The 18983-nt window shown below is 47.5% G+C and overlaps 1 protein-coding gene across 3 annotated transcripts in view; it reads right to left on the bottom strand.

The window, feature by feature from the left end:
- Window positions 1–1829: 1829 nt before the first annotated feature.
- Window positions 1830–18983, bottom strand: part of LOC122370622 (polyphosphoinositide phosphatase-like) — a 21377-nt gene continuing 4223 nt past the window's right edge. The window contains exons 2-3 of one of the 3 annotated variants that reach the window (XR_006254586.1): window positions 13434–13473; window positions 1830–1927 (exon numbers count right to left, since the gene is read on the bottom strand). Coding sequence is in view for 1 of the 3 variants with exons in the window: in XM_043346366.1 (XP_043202301.1) it covers window positions 15316–18039 (2724 nt within the window). In the remaining 2 variants the exon portion in view is untranslated. Of the gene's footprint in view, window positions 1928–13433; window positions 13474–14433; window positions 18045–18983 lie in introns of those variants that run through there. The other 2 variants (XR_006254587.1, XM_043346366.1) reach the window with 2 other exon arrangements.

Raw genomic sequence — 18983 nt, 5'->3', positions numbered from 1 at the left:
ACTCTAAATTTGGATGGCTCGCATGCAAAATTTCAGATAGCACAGTTTATTCTCGTCGCTCCACTATTTGGAGTAAGAGATAAGCGGTTACCAAGTAAGGCCGATGCGAGTTGAAATAAACCGCACCGTACATTGCTCTTTGAAATCGGAGTCGGAAGGAGACTAACATGGCTATGTAATTGTAACATTATGTATGTAATAATCAAGAAAGAAACTGGAAGAAGGTGCTGCAATTAAGATTGCTTCTGTGGAGCGAGCAAATAAACTTGAACACAGGTAACCGCAGCTGAGTACGCCAGAATTTCAGTTTTTTTTCCACCACATTCTCCTCCAAACCTTGGACATTGGCGTTGCGTCCCACTTCCAAAGGCATTTTATCGACCACCGAATCCGAGCGAAATGCACTTCCTCCCGGACATGAATTCCAATAATGCACCAACCAAGGAGACCCGGCGGCGTTTCCCAACAAACTTTGACTGCGCCGCTTTCGCCTTGCCAGGGTAAAGTCTGCATCGCGCCGGCGGCAGAGGGGTCATCGGAGTTCCTCATTCGCAGTCCGGTCCGCATACATCAGAGGGCGGCCGGGTGACCGCGCCCACCGTCGAGGACGTGACCCCCTGCCGGCCGGGTCAGTGCGCCGCGCGGCCGCCACTGAAGCTGACTCCGTCACCGGCTTCACAGGGCTGGGGGCTTTCAGCGCCAGTCACGGCACCTGTCCTGCAGCCGGGCACGCGGCGGCCGCAATGAAATGAAATTACTCGTCGGGAACTTGGTGGCGAAGGCGGCTGAGACAGGAAGTGAAGGTACGACTGAATAAGTTTTGAGCCTGCGATCAATGCCAGGGGTTATGGAATGTGACGGCTGCTGGACGTACATTGAACACAATGAACAGCGCTGCAGCTGCTGGGGATATACTGATAGACAGCGCGGCGGCTTTACGTTGAGTCTGCGGATGAGCAGCCATGCACAGCATCAAAGGGCAATGTAGTTATGTAATACAGGATGCTGTCAAGTCAAGAACTTAACGTTCTACGAATTATTCATACACGATATAGACTGAACTTTCTGAAAACTGCACCACCGATAGCTACATTAGCTCGCATTAGATAGCGCTCGATTAGTGAGACGACATAATCTGCCACCGATTCGGTCGACTACCTGCCTTTAAATTTGCGGAGCCGAACTCAGAATCGATCATGGTTAACATTTAGGCAGGCACTGCGCTGGCTCACAGCGGTTGCGCTTCCGTATGATGCAAACCATTCACAACCAACTTCAACACCGTGCAATTGCAAAATGCGCATTACACAATGCACATGTCAGCGGTGATTTAACCGATATAAGACAGATCAAGGATCCAGATCAAAAGAGTAGATAAAGGCATGAGCTTGAAAAGGATGGAGATCGGTCGGCTGAATCGTCACTGAATTTTTCCATTCAATTTTACCCTTATGTCAGCGCGGATACGGTCACAAAAGGTTGGATATGACCATATGACAATCGTTTATCATTAGCACTAAGCCAACGTTATTCAGACTTTAAAACCGTACGTTTGGCATCGTAACAGAGGGGTGGGACCTACGTCAGCGGTGAACATTAGACTGGTCCTCATTCGCTGACCTACCCCCCCCCCCCTCCTATGCGTTGCCCACTCACTGACCTGCCCGCCTTGATTCAGCCATGTCCCCACCCATGACCTGCCCCCTTTGGTTCGGTTCCCACTACCGATCTGCCCCCTTCGGTTCGGTCACCACTCACTGACCTGCCCGCCTTGGTGCTATTAGGACACCACCCACTGACCTGCCCCCTTGGTGCTATCAGGGTACCTTCACTGACCTGCCTGCCTTGGTTCGGTCGGCCGGCCACGTCTCCAGCAGACGGAGGAAATTGCGGTATACGCTGGAACCCATTGACAGTCAGAGCCACCCTGTGGAGAAAGAGAGACACAGGTCATCGCCACAATCAACAGCCACAGTCAGTGTCAACGTCACAGCACCGTCACAGTCAGCATCACAATTACAATCACCATCAACGATCAACAGTTACCATCACATGAGTCACAATCACTACCTATCAACGATCAACAATGACCATCGCCGTCACATGACAGTCAATTCATTGCCTCGTACGTCACCGTTAGGTAGTATCTCACAACCATAGGTGGAGCATTGTGCTGGACTGGGGGTGCTCGAGCTCTCCCAATTCCACCCCGGCTTGGCTTTGGAGCCGCAACAGACGGCAGAGGTCAAGGTCATCGCTAGGGAGGCGGTTGACTTGCTGCGCCCGAGCACCCCCAGTACGGCACAATAATGAATTATCCACCTATACTCACAGCTTCTGACGGTATTTAAGACCAACGACTTTCCACTATGAGCACTACCTATACACAAGGAAACCGGGCATGCAGTATCACATTGCATAATGCACATATCCATCGTCTGCACTTCGACACTGCAGCGACACCAGCTGTGCCTAGCGCCGGTCAGTGTCTATACTCGCACGAATAAGCAGAAGTGTCACTGAGTAGCAGATCAGTCCATAATATCGTCGATATTGGATATACAAATGACGTCTTCGCGCAAAAAGGCATTGAGTCATTATTTGAAAATGTAGCCAACCCGGTGCCGTAACTGTAATTGCACATATTGAATGAATACTGCCTTTGCGCAACCAAAACTGTCGACTTGTGCTTAAATGTCGTGGCATTTAAAGGTTACCCTTGAGAACTTCAGGTCTGCCACTGACACAGGAACACTTTCCAAGTCATTTACTGCCTAACATTTTAAACAAGGGAACAAGGCGTCTGCAGAAAGCACTATAAATTATAAAACACTAACTATATTGGCTTTTGTACAGCAAAAAATCTTCTACCATGCTGTTCCTGATGAACGGTGATGCAGTGAGGTTTAGCTCCAAAAAGTGAGTTCAATAGAGAGGCATCAGTTGTTTACGAGGTCGGCCATTTCATCATAAATCCCGTCTATAAGGAATGCCAGTTAGACTCCAAACCTTGGTGACCCGTGCGGAATTGATAACAAACTCAGCACCGGATAGCAGCTAGTTTACTGATGTTTACATGTCGCGACCCAGCAACATGATATCAGAAATCGGTTTGGAAGCCCTCAAAAGGTGGAATTGCATTATGCAAAAGCAGGTAATATTCAGATTACATGCAAGTGAATCAGGCATAACGGTGTTGACGGACACGAAGAGAGGAAAAAATGTCCCTCCAAGCTTCTAAAACACACTTATTCATAGAGTTCCAACTGAAGACTGCTTAGATAGAACTCAAGAACGAAAAAAGAGTTACACTTCTTGTTCTGCGAGATCACGTTAACCTAATCTTCCCAAGTCAAGTAGCATGCATAGAATTCGGAAGAACTGGCTGATTTTCTTTTTAATTACTATCTTGTGAATAAAATGCAATATCAGAAATCAGAATATGCTCTAGCCGAAGACGGACGCCAAAACCACGTGAAAGTTTGACGATTGTCAACATCCCAATGACATTGGGAACGGGTAGGCGGTCGTCGAGAGTGGCCCACTCCTCTACTACTTTCAATACCCCCAACAGAAGCAGGGTTTCTGTTCACTGCCCGATCCCCAGAGACGAGACACGAGGAAAGCAGCAGGTATTAACCTAGAGTCATACCCACTCGAAGGTAAGTTCTAGCTGTTCGAACAGACAGGATCAACGCACGCTCCCACTTGGCGCTATGGCAAACAAGAGAGTTGGCTTCATCAGGTTTTGTGGAATAGTCGATACTGGAATGGATGGGTTTTGAAGCTATACAGAACCGTGTGAAAAGGTTGCAAGTTCAATGTACCTATGCGGTATTTAGTTGTGAGACTTTCTCATTAAACTGTGTGGAACGTGTTTGATGGAGGAGCATTGAAAGGTTACAGACGAACAAGTTAGTGTTAGTGTTACAGACGAACAAGTTAGATGTAAAAGGAACTGCGGGCAATAAGGAATTACATATCTCAGTTAATTACAGTAGCGTTAGTGATTATCACGTTGTGAACTTAAGGGGAATATTGGCTTTCGCGTAAATTCGACGCACAAAATGGATGGCAAGTTAATGGGGTTTCGTGTTAGCAAAAGCCCAAAACAACTATCTGTAACCGTCTAAATGAAATCCTAAATGGTGGTAAGGATCAACGTTGACCACCGCTCTCCGCCTTCAAGAGTTGAAACAGCGGCGCTATGGCACCGCAGGCGGACTAATAAAACATTTGCGCAACCGATCGCTGCTCGAGATCTCATTAGTATGACGCCGGCCACTCAAAGGGACGGACGAACATCACCGGATGTAGCCCAGGTCACGGACAAAGTGACTCAATCCAGAGCTAGTCTGAACCAAAGTCACGTAACTCCAGGTGAAATGCCACTCAAACGAACTTCTCGAACTCAATAAGAAGTTTAGAGCTTGCGAAAATGTTCACAAAGTGAAGAAAACTCCACCAATTTCTCGGAAAATGTTCTCGCCTTTTCTCCACAAACAACACACAAATGGAATGAATTCCCTTAGCGGGTTATTCAAAGTTCAAACACACCATCAGTATCATTTTGTTCAAAGACTGCTAACTTCTAATATTATATTTTATTTTCTATAGCAACTGAGAAAAAAAAACAGCTTGGATCAGCTCCTTTGATTTCTTCAGAAAAAAAAAACAACTCGTGGTAACGATGTAATGGGCCATTTATAGTATAGCAGCATCACGGATAATGAAAAACAAATCACATTTAACAATCAAATATAACTAATTTAGCCCCTGTTCTTGCCTACTGTCACCAAAAGACCAAGCCACCACTTTAGGGCACTTGAGGTGACCTCAAAGGTCATCGGTTGACGTGTGACCTCAAAAAAGGGTAAATACCTTTCGTTGCATTTCATAACGGCGTGTACGCTTGCTTTTTTCCGCAAGGTCTGCCTCAATTAAGAACGGCATGGAAAGGAGGGTTCCACCCCTTCCCCCCCCCCCCAACTCGACCTGAAAGGTAGAATATAGAAAGCCCATAGGTCTGGCCAGGGGTGAGTTACACAATTTATATGTCAGGTCGGTGAAATAACGTCTAACGTTATATCTGAACCTCTGGAATTACCGCAACTTTGCAACGCTCTCTGTGCTATAGGATCTCTCCCAAGAGGGGTGCAATTTTTGGAAAGCACTCCCATATCCTTGTGGGTAATTGCTGTATCTCGAATTTATCATACCCATCACCTTGAGTCAGGTCAGCTTCGTGACATCCCTGTTATAATTCAATGATGGTATAATTATGCAAACAGCTTATTTAGCGCCCGAAATGATCTTATCCTATAAGATAGCCTATTTCATCTTCAGTGCATCAGGCACGTGCCATGGAACCTCTGTTGAAGGATTAGTATGGCCTTGGATTAGCCGACCCTGCCGCGATACGCACCGTACAATGTACACTCAGTAGGGGAAGCCGGGGGAAGCCCGGCATAGTAAGCTCTTTTTGATTTTTATTACATACCATACGTGCTGTATAAAATGTTGACATCCTGCTAGCTAGCTAAGTTCATTGGCCGTGTTTTCCCAAAAATTCGGTTTCGTGGAATAAGTATAAGGTTGAGAAAATCGAGTTTCAAAAAAGTGTTGATTTTTCTGGGGTAAGCCCGGCATAGGGGTAACGCCGGCCACCTCCCCAGCGCTTTACAACGAGTTGATGAAACCATTATGTGTTTTCCAAATATTAACGGAAAGTGAAATATTAAGGTACTAATTAGCTCTGGACATCTTAGAGTTTATGTCACTACTGGTATTTAAGCTAGCGTCTACTACATATACAGTACAGGTCGATGAAAATCGTGATGCAAAATTGACAAAAAATGTGTATTTCAAAATTCCTTAAAATTTATTTTTCTTTTTACCTTAATGCATCATATTGCATATCATTCGACTCGGCTGATGAAGAAGAACACAACGACACCATTTTTGAAGCTCTAGCTTCATTGTCTGTCGCGTTATCTGCAAAAACGTAGTTTGACCCTAGTTGACCTTAAGTGACATGACTGGCTTTGTCTATGATAACATGTTTATTTTCGAAATTTATCTTTGATCTAGGTGTAAACCAAACATGCTCAGTACCTATTATCTCATGGAAAACAGTGGTTTAGTGGCCATGCTCTCGGTTGGGGGTAAGCTTGGCCACTCGCCCGGGGTTACCCCAATGTGCTAATTTTTATTTTAGAACAGCGATATTCGAAAAAATGTCATACTTAAGCCAGCCTGCCTCGTCACCCCTCACTACAAACACTTAAACGGTCCTTACATAACATTCGTATAAATATTAGTACTGTATGGTATAACATTAACAGTGCAACACATCTCACTTTTTAGCTAAAAACCCTTAAAATATCATTTTTGCGCTATAACTTTAACAATATGCATTTTTTGTCGGCCTTAACTTTTTTGCTCGCGTTACCTTAGCTGCCACGCTGAAAGGACAAACAGTTGAGCATTTTATTGTGAATAATTTAGCCGGAAACGGGGTGGCCGGGCTTCCCCCGCGCCCGGGCTTCCCCCGGCTTCCCCTATAGTTATGCGCACGTTATGTGTGTGCGGCGCGATATGACATCGATATGTCGGTCATACTTCATCCTGTGACACCAAATTACGGACGAGAATGCTCGTTTGCATCAGACTCAGACTGCGCAGACTCAGTGACAAAACAACTTACACGAAGCATCGTAGCGAACAGCGTTTGATCAGCACATGATTAACCCGCGACCTGGTGGGGGGGGGCTATTTTTTGCCCCCCCCCCTCCAGACTTTTCGATATATCTCCAGAACCGCTGCGCCGATCGTCACCAAACTTTCAGTACCCTCCCGGACATCAATTTTACACATTGTGACCAAAATTTTTTTTCTAAAGGCTGTGATAGGTTGGCCGGAAATGACGTCAGAGTGACGTCATGTTCTGCCGTTTTCGACCCAAAGAAGGGTTTCGCGGGAAGAGCTGTCAGGCCTATAGCTTTGCAAATACAGAAAAATGATAAAGACATAAAAGCCGTAGATTGGACAGGGCTACAAAACTGCTATCTCGGATTTTTGATTTTTTTTGGATTTTGACCCCCAAAAATCAAAAAATAGATTTTTTGGATAAAATAATAGAAAAATCCAAAAAGTTTTTTGAATTTCGCAAAAACCGGAATATATGTGATAGTCCTTACCGCCTTCCATCCACATACCAAATTTGAGATTGATACCTCTTTTTTTGGCGAAGTTATAGCGAAAAAACTGTTCAAAATTGATGACGTCAAATTTTCAAACTCAATTTTTAGCAATTCTAGACCCCGTAGCGCAAAACAAAGACCACCATTAGACTCCCCGTGACAAGCTGCATCGAATCAATACCCATTTTATGCAAAACTATCAACTTAAAAATTTGACCTTTTTTGGCCTGACCTTGACCTGACCTTGACCTGAACTTCACCAGAAAGTGACCTAAGCCGTACCTGATAGTCTTATAACCAACACCATTGAGTTGGAAATGAAAAATTGGCCATAAAACATGCATCACACAACCTTAGTAAAGTTGGGCTCATGTGACCTGACCTGTGACCCTTGGTGACCTGACCTGTGACCTGACCTGGTATTGCCAGTGACCTCTAATAGCAACATATCTACTAGGCAACTGACGCCCTACCGCTGATTCTCGACAAAATGCGTTTTCCTCGGTGTTATAGCGCATTCCCTAGAAGACCCGTGAACGGTGAAACATTTCATCTTTGACCTGACCTGTGACGTCATCGGTGACCCCGAGGTCAATGAAATTTGGTTTCCTTCGACAAATTGGACAGGCCTTTCGAACGCCGTTTGAATTTTGCGGATCCGTCCAGTAGTTTCGGAGATACGAGGGGGGGGGGGGCAAAAAATAGCCCCCCCACCAGGTCGCGTTATAAACAGACCCCACCAGGGCGCGGGCTAGAAGACCCGTGAACGGTGAAACATTTCATCTTTGACCTGACCTGTGACGTCATCGGTGACCCCGAGGTCAATGAAATTTGGTTACCTTCGACAAATTGGACAGGCCTTTCGAACGCCGTTTGAATTTTGCGGATCCGTCCAGTAGTTTCGGAGATACGAGGGGGGGGGCAAAAAATAGCCCCCCCCCACCAGGTCGCGTTATAAACAGACCCCACGGCGCGGGTTAAAAATGTGCCGGCTTCTTTGATGTTGCCTTAGTAAAATCAGGACAAAATGGTATGCTTCAAAGCACTTTTGCTTGGATGGCTAGATTTTCGTCCTTTCTGTGCCTGTTTCTACGGTATCTTTTTTGCGGTCGGTCCTAGAAGTCCGTATCGATTCAAAGAGTAGGCATGTCAAAATTTGAGTCATTTACTTCTAAAACGTTCTGGACAATGACGAAAAACCGTCAGGAAGTGTTAACCCGCGCCCCGCTGGGCTATTCAGCCATACGCGCCCTGCGGGGGCGGGGGGCAGATTCTGCCCCCCTTTCTAAATTCCGAACCGATGGTCGTAGAAAGACGGGGAAAACGGCAATCGAAAGCTCTCAACAAGGCGGATCTTAAGAGCCCAATTTTTTTGCTTAAGTAGGTCAAGGGTCAGGTCAAGGTCAGGTCAAGGGTACAAAATGCAAGTTTCTACAGTATCGGCCTTGCACCGTAGTTGCCGAAGAATGGGCTGAGACTGATTGCCCAAAACGTGTTCTTAGACTACCAAGACAATATTCGTTGCATACAATGTCATTCAAAGGTCAAGGTCAAGGTCAAGGTCAGGTCAGGTCACCAAAAACAAAATATAGAAAAGGGCATGTGCGACATATGTTTTATGGGCCATTTTACTCATAGAATTCAATAGGCACACTCAATAAGTGATATGGACCACCTCTGGATGAATTTCAGGTCGAGGTCAGGTCAAGGTCAGGTCAAGTGAGGTCAAATTTAGAAGTTGGTTGTTAAGGCCTAAAAAGGTGTCTATCTGATGCAGTTTTTTTCACGGAGAATCGAATGGTGCTATTTTTGTTTCCGTACAAGGTCTAGAACTTAAAAAAACATTTCTTTCAAATTTTTTGTTTGTCGTGACTTCATAAAATTTTCAATAACTCCCACATTTTTGAACCGATTCTTCTGAAAATTGGTATGTAGGTGCACATAGACCACTTCTCTTACATATAATCCGTTTTTTTTCGATACACCCAAAATTTTGGATTTTATAATTATTTTCCCAAAAAAGTCAGTTTTTTTAAGAAAAAAAAATTGGTCCAAAATCCAAAATTTTCAAAAAACCGAGATAGCCATTTGATAGACAAAGCATAATCACGTGTAACCTTTTTGTTACGTCTTGATTCCTTTAAAAATGAAGATGTTAGCAGCGTATGAAATTTTGCCGTTTTTGAGGCGAAAATGGCGAACAAGACGTCACTAAAACGTCAATTTCTCAAAAAATGTCCGATGGATTTTGCTCAAATTTTCAGGGAACGTGTCAAATAGATGTATGATAAGGTACTGAAAGTTTGACGTCGCTGGCTTAACGCGTTTAGAAGTTATTGGCGAAAAACGGGAGGGGGCAGATTCTGCCCCCCCCCCAGCGGGGCGCGGGTTAACTACCACCACTGCACCCTCTCGGCGGGGAAGGGGGGGGGGTGATCAACCCCCCTCGCACGCCCACAGCCAGCATCATAAACAAGCACCAAGCATCACTATTCAACATGACCTATTAATGACACCATAGTGAAAGTGAAAGACTCGCCAAAAGTAGAATATTTGAGGGTCCACATTCTTACCGATATATCTGCTGATCAGTTATTAGCTTCCGGAACGAAAGGGCACTTTTAAAGAACATTATCCGGATATTCTGATATTGTTGTTAATAAACTGGAGTGCGAGACATTGCGCTCGTCCTGACATTCTTTAAAATACCTACATTATTTATTCAGACCGAAGCTCTGCCAATATCGCAGACAGATATTGATACTCGGCAATTGTAAGCTCACAAAGAAGGCCAATGATTGTAGCGAGCGTGATTGTCCTAGCAACAGAGAGGTAGCCTCAAAAGCTTTGGGAGCCTCAACACGGGCCAAATCTACCCGGATTTGCAGAAACCAGCAGTGGTCCCGAAACGGCAGGGTCATTTTAAAAACTCGCAGAACAATAACGCTGCAATTTTCAATGCCCAAGCGTAAGAAAGGGTAGGTACCTATAATCACGGTGTATGAAGAGTAGGTACGTGATGGCTATTATTATACCAAGTTGTCAAATCAAAACCATTGATGCCATAAATTGAAGTTACCATGTTAACCCGCGCGGGGCTGGGGGGGGGGGATAAATTTTACCCCCCCTCGCGAATTTTTGCGATATCTCAAAAACGGCCTTTTCTTACATCAATTTGACACGTTCCCTGAAAATTTGAGCGAAATCCGTCGGAAAATTTTTGAGAAATTGACGTTTTAGTGACGTCATGTTCGCCATTTTCGCCTCAAAAACGGCAAAAGTTCAAACGCCGCTAACATCTTCATTTTAAAAGGAATCAAGACGTAACAAAAAAGTTTATACGTAATTTTACTTTGTCTATCAAATGGCTATCTCGGTTTTTTGAAAATTTTGGATTTTGGCCTAATTTTTTTCAAAAAACTGACTTTTTTGGGAAAATCATTATAAAATCCAAAATTTTGAGTCTATCTAAAAGACCGGAATATATGTCAGAGAAGTGGTCTATGTGCACCTACATACCAAATTTTAGAAGAATCGGTTCAAAAATGTGGGAGTTATTCAAAATTTTATGACGTCACGACACACAATTTTTTTGAAAAAATGACTTTTTTGGAAGTTCTAGACCTCGTACGGAAACAAAAATAGCACCATTCGATTCGCCGTGAAAAACTGCATCAGATAGCCACCTTTTTAGGCCTTAACAACCAACTTCAAAATTTGACCTCACTTGACCTGACCTTGACCTGACCTCGACCTGAAATTCATCCAGAGGTGGTCCATATCACTTATTGAGTGTGCCTATTGAATTCTATGAGTAAAATGACCCATAAAACATGTGTCGCACATGCCCTTTTCTATATTTTGTTTTTTGGTGACCTGACCTGACCTGACCTGACCTTGACCTTGACCTCTGAATGATATTGTATGCAACGAATATTGTCTTGGTAGCCTAAGAACACGTTTTGGGCGATCAGTCTCAGTCCATGACTCCATTCTTCGGCAACTACGGTGCAAGGCCGATACTGTAGAAACTTGCAATTTGTACCCTTGACCTGACCTTGACCTTGACCTCAAACTTTAAATTAAGTACATGTTTTTAGTAGTTCGTGATGAGAGCTTTCAATTGGCGTTTGAATTTTCCAAATCGGACCATTAGTTCGGGAGATAACAGGGGGGGGGGTAAAATTTACCCCCCCCAGCCCCGCGCGTTCGGCTGGAGACCCCAGCCCCGCGCGGGTTAACTGTCATGACATGCGAGACATTAAACCCGAACGTGATATACCTTAGTGGATTAGACTGCTAATGACAGAATCGTCCATGATGATCCTGATCAATTATCAATCGCAAAACCACTTAGAAAACATTGCTACGGACCAATATAAAAGATACACAGTTGTTACAAGAGCGTGCTTTAATTCATTATATGACGACTGGCCAAAGGAGTGATCAACTCCTCCTCAACGCATCAAAAGATTCCACCGTGACTCAAATGCCTTCATCGAACGACCATCTGCCAATGGACAATACGAACCAGAGACGTAGCTGACATTTGGCGTCTCCAGCCACAAGAATACTACGAAAATTAGTGGCCCCACGGCGCCACTGTTTCTTGCTTCCAAATCCCTGCTTTGCTCCGGATGCACATATCAATTAACATTTTCAGTAGATAACGGGAACGCACTGGTCGTCTACGCCTAGATCGATGCGGCTCGGATCCGATCCTTCGAGGTCATCCGAGAACTTTCCTTACCCAAAAAATCAGCTAATGACAGAAAAGTAGAGACTATCTGTAGGTATCCAATCGCAGCAAAAAGAGTTATAAGGAAAGCAGGTATCCGCGATTATAAGTGTTCCCTAAACAAAATTGGTACCCCGATGAACGTACAAGTCAGAGCGATTGGCGAATCTCCTCCCAAATATTCCGACAATATACCCTGTTGTCGTGCTGTCCATTCAGGCTTCACCACTCCTCGTTCATCGCCTCCGAGGGGCGGCAGCCGGCCCAGCCTACTCTGGGGGCTCTAGGGAGCAACAGCGAACTCAGCTCGGTTGTCATAGCAATATCTCCATCCAATCCTCAAACGCTCAGAGGAACAAAGCACGGCGCTCTTTGAACTCGCAACTCAGCACAGAGCTCGCTAAATTATGGTGTCACGGCGCGGCAGAAAGCAATCCGTGCACGCCCAAAGTTCTTGAACTAATTCGGGCGCATTATTCACACAAGTCGATTCAAGATCAAGATAGCACCTCAATGATAGACTTAGGCGGTTGGCGACAGTTAGATACGAAATTACAACGACCTAAACCAAGGTCAAAATCCTATATCGATTACCAGAACGGTAATTCCGCTAGTCAGAAGAAGACATTACACACCAGATACAATTTAGAACGTAACAGTGTATTTCGTTTGCGCTTGGTCGCCCCTCTATGTCACTTCGAATGATTTAAGACCAGTAAGTAAAACGCGTTTTGGTCGAACAACAAGCGAGGGTAATGGTTGGACCGCCAAGTAGGGCAGGCCTTAGGATAATTTGACCCCCAAAATTTTGCGACTGTGTCCTAGCCACCACTTGTACCTACTACGCCAATGTTTGTCAAACTTTGTAGGCTTCATACAGGTTCCAACAAACTGTATGTATACCAAGGATTTCTATGCTTACCTATAGGTTACATGTGACCTACGAGGTAAGCCACGAGGGAATCTGAATCATGAACTAACCGTAAGATAAGTAAAGGAAATGTGAAAACAAATTTATCTTACAGTTTTGGGCAAACGTGCCGATACGTGCCGATACCACGGCAGATATTTTCAGAACCATTGCATCTTTTCTCATGCATAGGCAATAACTAAAGCGCAGCTGATCACCAGGTAGGGCAGTCACACGGGTCAGCTGAGGTCATGTGAGGTCATCAGCCGTGATTACGTTTACCAAAAACCCTCAATAAAATCTGTCGCCACGGATGGTCTCCATGTGTTTGTCTCGCCGAGACCCATCGACTCATATGCAAGAAGGCATGGTTGCGACAGTTCCCAGCAAGAACATCCTAAGTGTTATTTTTTTCGAAATTGAGATTTTTATACCATTCGACTCAGCTCGACGAGCTGAGTCGAATGGCATAAAAAACTCAATTTCGAAAAAAAATGACACTTAGGATGTCCTTGCTGGGAACTGTCGATTGGATCATAACGCGATCTTACACCAATTTCATAACATTGTCAGGTTTACTCACGATATTGTGTAGGTACACACCTCTTCCGCCGAACTAGGCTCTGGAACGGAAAGACAAAAACTTTTATACCTATGTCTGTAATTAGTCCGCATCTTGGCTAGGGGGAGGGGGGGGGGGCGTGAACACGATGCCAGTTAGATCGTTGACGTTGTCGTTCAAGTTTTTGTCAGTTATTGCATTAAGTCGTTTCCTAGTTCCCATGAAACGTCCTTTTCACGACTTGTTTTCTGGAGGCATCAAATTTGACAAGGACAAGGTCAAATCTGAGGACACGCAAGCGACTGTGTTGAAGAGCTATTAGGTAAATACAATTTCCGTAAAATGATCTGGATCTTAGTTTAGGAGTTATGGCCTATGATCAAATGTCTCCAAGAATATTAAAATCACTAGTTTGACTTGGATGAGTTCTGGTGACCTAACATTTGACCTGACATAAGCATTGCTTTGAATTCTGTCGTGCCTTTTAGACGCTTAATTGAATGTCGTTTACTGCGTATCGCTACGTGACCCAGGAGCCCAGTTAGAAGAGGCCTGAAAACGCCCTTCCCCGCTGCTCCATATGAACGACTGGACCATGGCAGTTCAGTTCAGTTCACAAGCTGAACTGAACTGAACTGAACCACCGTCCTAGCGCGATTTAACATATGAATGAGATTCCAGACTAGATCTCCAGCGCCGAAATCGAGTGTAAGTGAGTGGATTTATCGTGGGCACACGCACTGAGGCGGTCTCATGTCAATTATCAATGGGCTGATGTTAATTTCACCGCATCCCCGCGCTGAACCTCACTAGGTGGCCGCAGCGGCAGTTTCCCATACCCACAGGTGGCGCTATGTGGCACCGGGAGCTGAGCTGGAGAGCAGCTCCATCTAGGTTACAGGAACTATATCAGTCGACAGTCTCCTAGTCACTGCGATACTAATTCCATGGCATGTTTGTTTATGAGACTAAGGTCCACAATCATCTAAATTGTACACCATACACCACTTACACAAAAAGCTAGCGTGTCTTCCTTTATTTGCGCGTTAGCCATCAGTTATACCATATGCTTGCACACTCCGTAGAATGCTCACGGACATTTAACGGAACAGTGAATAAATGCCCAAAGCAAGCAAATACCAGATACTGTTTACGACTCATAATACGTATGACAAGTGTTTACAATATTCCACAGCCCACCCGCTAAACAATAATCAGTACCGTAAGGTGGGGCTATTTGAGACAGTGGGGCTATTTGAGACAGTATTTAGAATTGTTATAAAATAAAAACCGTTTGAAATTGATGCTTAATTTTTGCTCAGGCGATTTACCGCTCGATTCCACACCTTCCTGAGCAAAAATATCACATAAAATTCAAACGCTCTTCATTTTACAGCCATTTTAAAAACTGTCTCAAATAGCCCCACTTTACGGTAATAATGTAAAATACGACGAAGCCCCACAGAAATAAGGCATAATACACTGCGTGAGATAATGATATCACAACAACCTCACTCCTTTTGGAAGAAGAGCACTGGTAATATATGAAAGCACGCCCCAATAGCATACAATATATGAAAACCAAAGTATCGATCCCTGTCAAATAAACACTGCTGAGTAATGCTAAATTCATACACCAGCAAACCGCCATAGTCACCAACCAGCCTTGCCGTGGGGCCACTCTGTTCACTGTACGAACTGGTCACTGATCACTGCGTGATTCACCGGGTACTGCGTGAGTGCCTGTAGCTAGACACTCAGTTATTCAGACGGCACAGCCCAAGTGACGGCGAGGTCACTCCAGCACAGTCCTTATGACGACGGGCCACTCAGACAGTCACTCCAGTCCATGTGAGTGACGGTGAGGTCACTCAGACAGCACAGCCCACGTGCACCGGCTCACTCAGACCGCACAGCCCACGTAGCGCCGGTACTCGGTCAGGCACTGCTCCGGAACGGCCGGCGGCTGGCAGCTGACTGCCCTCTGGTACACCTCGCGGGCGGCGCGGCTGGTCATCGGCGCGGCCACCTCCCTGCTCGAGTCCATCTTCAGCTGGGAGAGCTGCAGGAACCGCACCGGCCGCTGAGAGGTGGCCCGCAGCGCCTCGGGCCGGGGCAGCGGTCCGCGGCAGCCGAGCCGGCCCAGACCTGCGTGGCGCCGGTACACGCTGAGGTCCTGTTTCTGCGGCGGTCTCTGCTCGATGCCGTACTGGTCCCGTGCGGTGCTCAGCAGGGTGGCCAGGGTGAGCGGCGGCCGGGGCGGCGGTACGGCCGGCGCCGCGCCCGCCGCGGCCACCACCGGGCTGTCCTCGGACGAGTCCGAGCCCTCCGACAGACTCGAGTCGCCGTTGGCCTGCGCGGAGGACGGCGGCGTCTTGGCGGCGCCCTCGGGAGCCAGCGGCTGGCGCCGGGTGCGCACCGCAAACGGCGACTCGTCCACGAACATAGACGGCATGTAGTCCTTCACCGAGTGGATGACGTTGAAGTCGAAGCTCTCCGGGAAGCTGGTGAGCTCGTGCGGCCGGTATTGCTCGCGGTAGAGGTCGGTGCGCCCGTCGCCGGCCGCCACGCGCACCACGCTGCTGCAGCGCTTGTCGCGCTCGATGGCGGCGGCGGGCAGGTGGCGCATGACGCGGTCGTCCCACCACTGGGTGGGCCGGCAGCGGCCGGGCCGCCGGTCGGCCGGGTCATGGTGCAGCTGGTAGTCGTTGGGTAGCTCCCAGAGCGCCGGCCGGCCCGGCCGCGGCACGAAGCAGCCCAGGAACAGGTTGATGGCGTTCTGTTTGTCGGCGTCGGTGACGGTGTTGCTGTAGTAGCGCTGCATGGTCTGCACGATGTCGTTACCCTGGCTGCCCCAGTTGGCCGTCTTGCGGTAGGTGCGAATCCGGTGCACGAGCTGGGAGCCGCCGTACTGGAGAGCCAGCAGGTCGCCGTGATCCTCGAACATATCCTCCAGGATCGACATGCAGTCCGTGTCGAACTCCAGCCGCGGAGACGGGATGGCACCCAGCGCGAATAGCTGGGCCGCCAGCGCCGCCTTGCCGATGGTGAACTGGGCCGTGTTGGTGCGGTCCAGACAGTCCACACAGTTTACCCGCACAATGCCGTGCTGCTGGAGGCCGACCCCGGGCGCGTCTCCCTGTGCCACCGGTGACGTGTGCCGGTAGCTGGTGTTGAGCGGCGGCTGCGACAGGAAGATGCCCGTCTCCTTCAGCGAGGCGTTGGCGATCTCAGTCAGTCGCTCCATGACACTCTCCCTCTCGAGTTTGTTGGCACGCGCCATGTCGAAGCTGATGTACCGCAGACGGAACGCCGGTGGTATAAACTGGTTCAGGTAGGCCACCGAGCGACTGAAGGCGCCATGCAGCAGAGACTCGTGCGAGCGCTTCTCCCTCTTCTTCACCAGATTGACGACGAAGACGGGCGCTCCGTAGCGCGCCAGCAGGTCGTTCATGTGTTTTCCGGCGGTGATGTGGCAGGGGTCGGACAGCTCCATCTGAATGGGAGGCTTCGGAATCCGACTGGTGTCCTGGTACCAGTGGCACGGCACCGAGCCGCGGATCTGCACGTGCGAGCTGAACATGCCGTGCTGCAGCGACGACACACAGGCGTCGTGTACGATCTGCTCCGTCTCCACCTCGTTGGCCACGTCGCCCTTGAAGCTGGCGCCGCGCTTCAGGAACCGAGTCCCCGCGTAGCGGCTGGAGCGGCGCGCCATCAGCGTCAGGAACAGGTGCCGGCCGTGCAGGTACAGGGTCGCCTGCTTGATGTAGCCGTGTGTGATGTAGATGCGCCACTCCCAGCCCATCTGGTGTTCGGCCGGCTCCAGCAGGTGGTTGTTCCACACGAAGCGGCGCTGCGGCTCTGCGCGCACGCCGACTGTCGGCGGCCGGGCGCCGGTCCTGTCCGCGCCCGCCACCAGGCTGCTCGGCGGCGCTGCGCTCACCTCGTAGTCAAAGTCGGTCTCCTCCAGGGGACCCTTGGTGGACGTGTGGACGAAGTCGGCGCCGAACACGGCGTTGATGTCCTCCGGACTGAGGCGCGGAGTGGCAGCGTTGTACTGTAGCGTGTGCGTCAGGTCGTAGCTGTAGCTGAAGTAGAAGTTGCTGCCCATGGCGACGCTCTGGAAGAGTTTGACGTAGCGCTGCTCTTCAGGACTGAGCCGTTTGCTCTGGTTCGGAATGTAGATCATCTTGGTGTCCTCAATCTTGTAGATGACGTGGGGTCCGATGACGGCCAGTCGGCGCCGCTGCGTCACCACGATGATGTAGTAGCCCTCGGTGAAGCGGACGAAGCCGACGATGCCGAACGCCGAGAGGCGCCTGACGAGGCCCTGAGCGTGCGCGCCGCCCGCGCGCAGTCGGTTGCCCTCGTCCAGGCTGCGCATAATGTCCCTGATCTCCGAGGCCGAGTACTCGAGGGCGTCGTCGACAATGTGCAGCTCTCGCGGCTCGGTGCGGTCCACCTTCAGCACGCGGAACCGGTCCTGCTCGGTGTTGGAGCCGATCACGAAGAACCGTGCCTTTGTTTCATATATACCGACTTTCTGTATGGGCGAAACGAGTGTTGCTACTTTGATGCTCTTCTTTTCATTCTCCGGTGGCTTGCTCGCTTTTCTTTCCTCCATTTTTCCTTCAAATAAACAAATTTTTGTCAAGCTTACCTCAATATTATTAGTTGATGATAATCAAATAGTTTAGTTCCACAAACAATCCATACAAATACCAACGCTGTAGGACGACTTTACCGTAAACGGTGTGTGTATCGTGCTCTTCAAACGTGACATATTTTACGGCGTGCACTACCGCGCACCAGTGGATATAATTTTGACTCACTCTGTTTATTCAGACTGAAATGGTAATCTCATGGTACCTAACATGAGTGGAAAATATATGCACATCCAACACTGGGCCTGAGGTAAGTGTATTGTTACAGGGAAATGCTGTCACTCAAAAGATGTGATGCAGCACAGCCAACCATTCCAGGAACCAAACAGATTATAATCTGTTTGGTACCTATAGGTACCTACCTATAATAAATAGACCATTCTGTAGTCAACTGTACCTTCCTAGGTAACTAGTAACTACTGTACTACTCTATCTATCTAATGGCTTATGCAAGGAAAATATAATTCAGCTACTCTTCCTGTCAACTATGCATGCCTGCTTTGATAATCAAGCATGTTAAAAAGTGACCAAATAAAAATGAACAAATTGAAAAATATTCATACCATAGGGCATCCATTCCCACTTATTAGTGTGATATCTGGCTGCACACAATTTACCAAGCTTGTGCGGCTAATGTCTTATGGTTACATAAATACCTTGACCTACTCCCAAATCTGGATTAAGGATGAGGCTTTGGACATTTAGTAAAGAATAACTGATATACAAAACTGAAAATAAAATTTGTGTGCCAAGAGGACCATATCCTAAACTGTCCTTACCATTCCATTGATGTTCTAGCATGTCAGAAGGCTGAATGCAGTGGAAGCCCTCCATTAATAATTTTTTGGCAACAGGGCATGAATGATGATGACTAGGATCAGGCCCTGGCCTGTATTATGCATGA

The sequence above is a fragment of the Amphibalanus amphitrite genome, unplaced genomic scaffold, assembly GCF_019059575.1.
Source record: "Amphibalanus amphitrite isolate SeventyFive unplaced genomic scaffold, NRLGWU_Aamphi_draft 001151F_arrow, whole genome shotgun sequence".
Classification (NCBI taxonomy): Eukaryota; Metazoa; Arthropoda; class Thecostraca; order Balanomorpha; family Balanidae; genus Amphibalanus; species Amphibalanus amphitrite.
The sequence above is the reverse complement of the archived record's forward strand: the minus strand, read 5'-3'. Positions and strand labels throughout refer to the sequence as shown.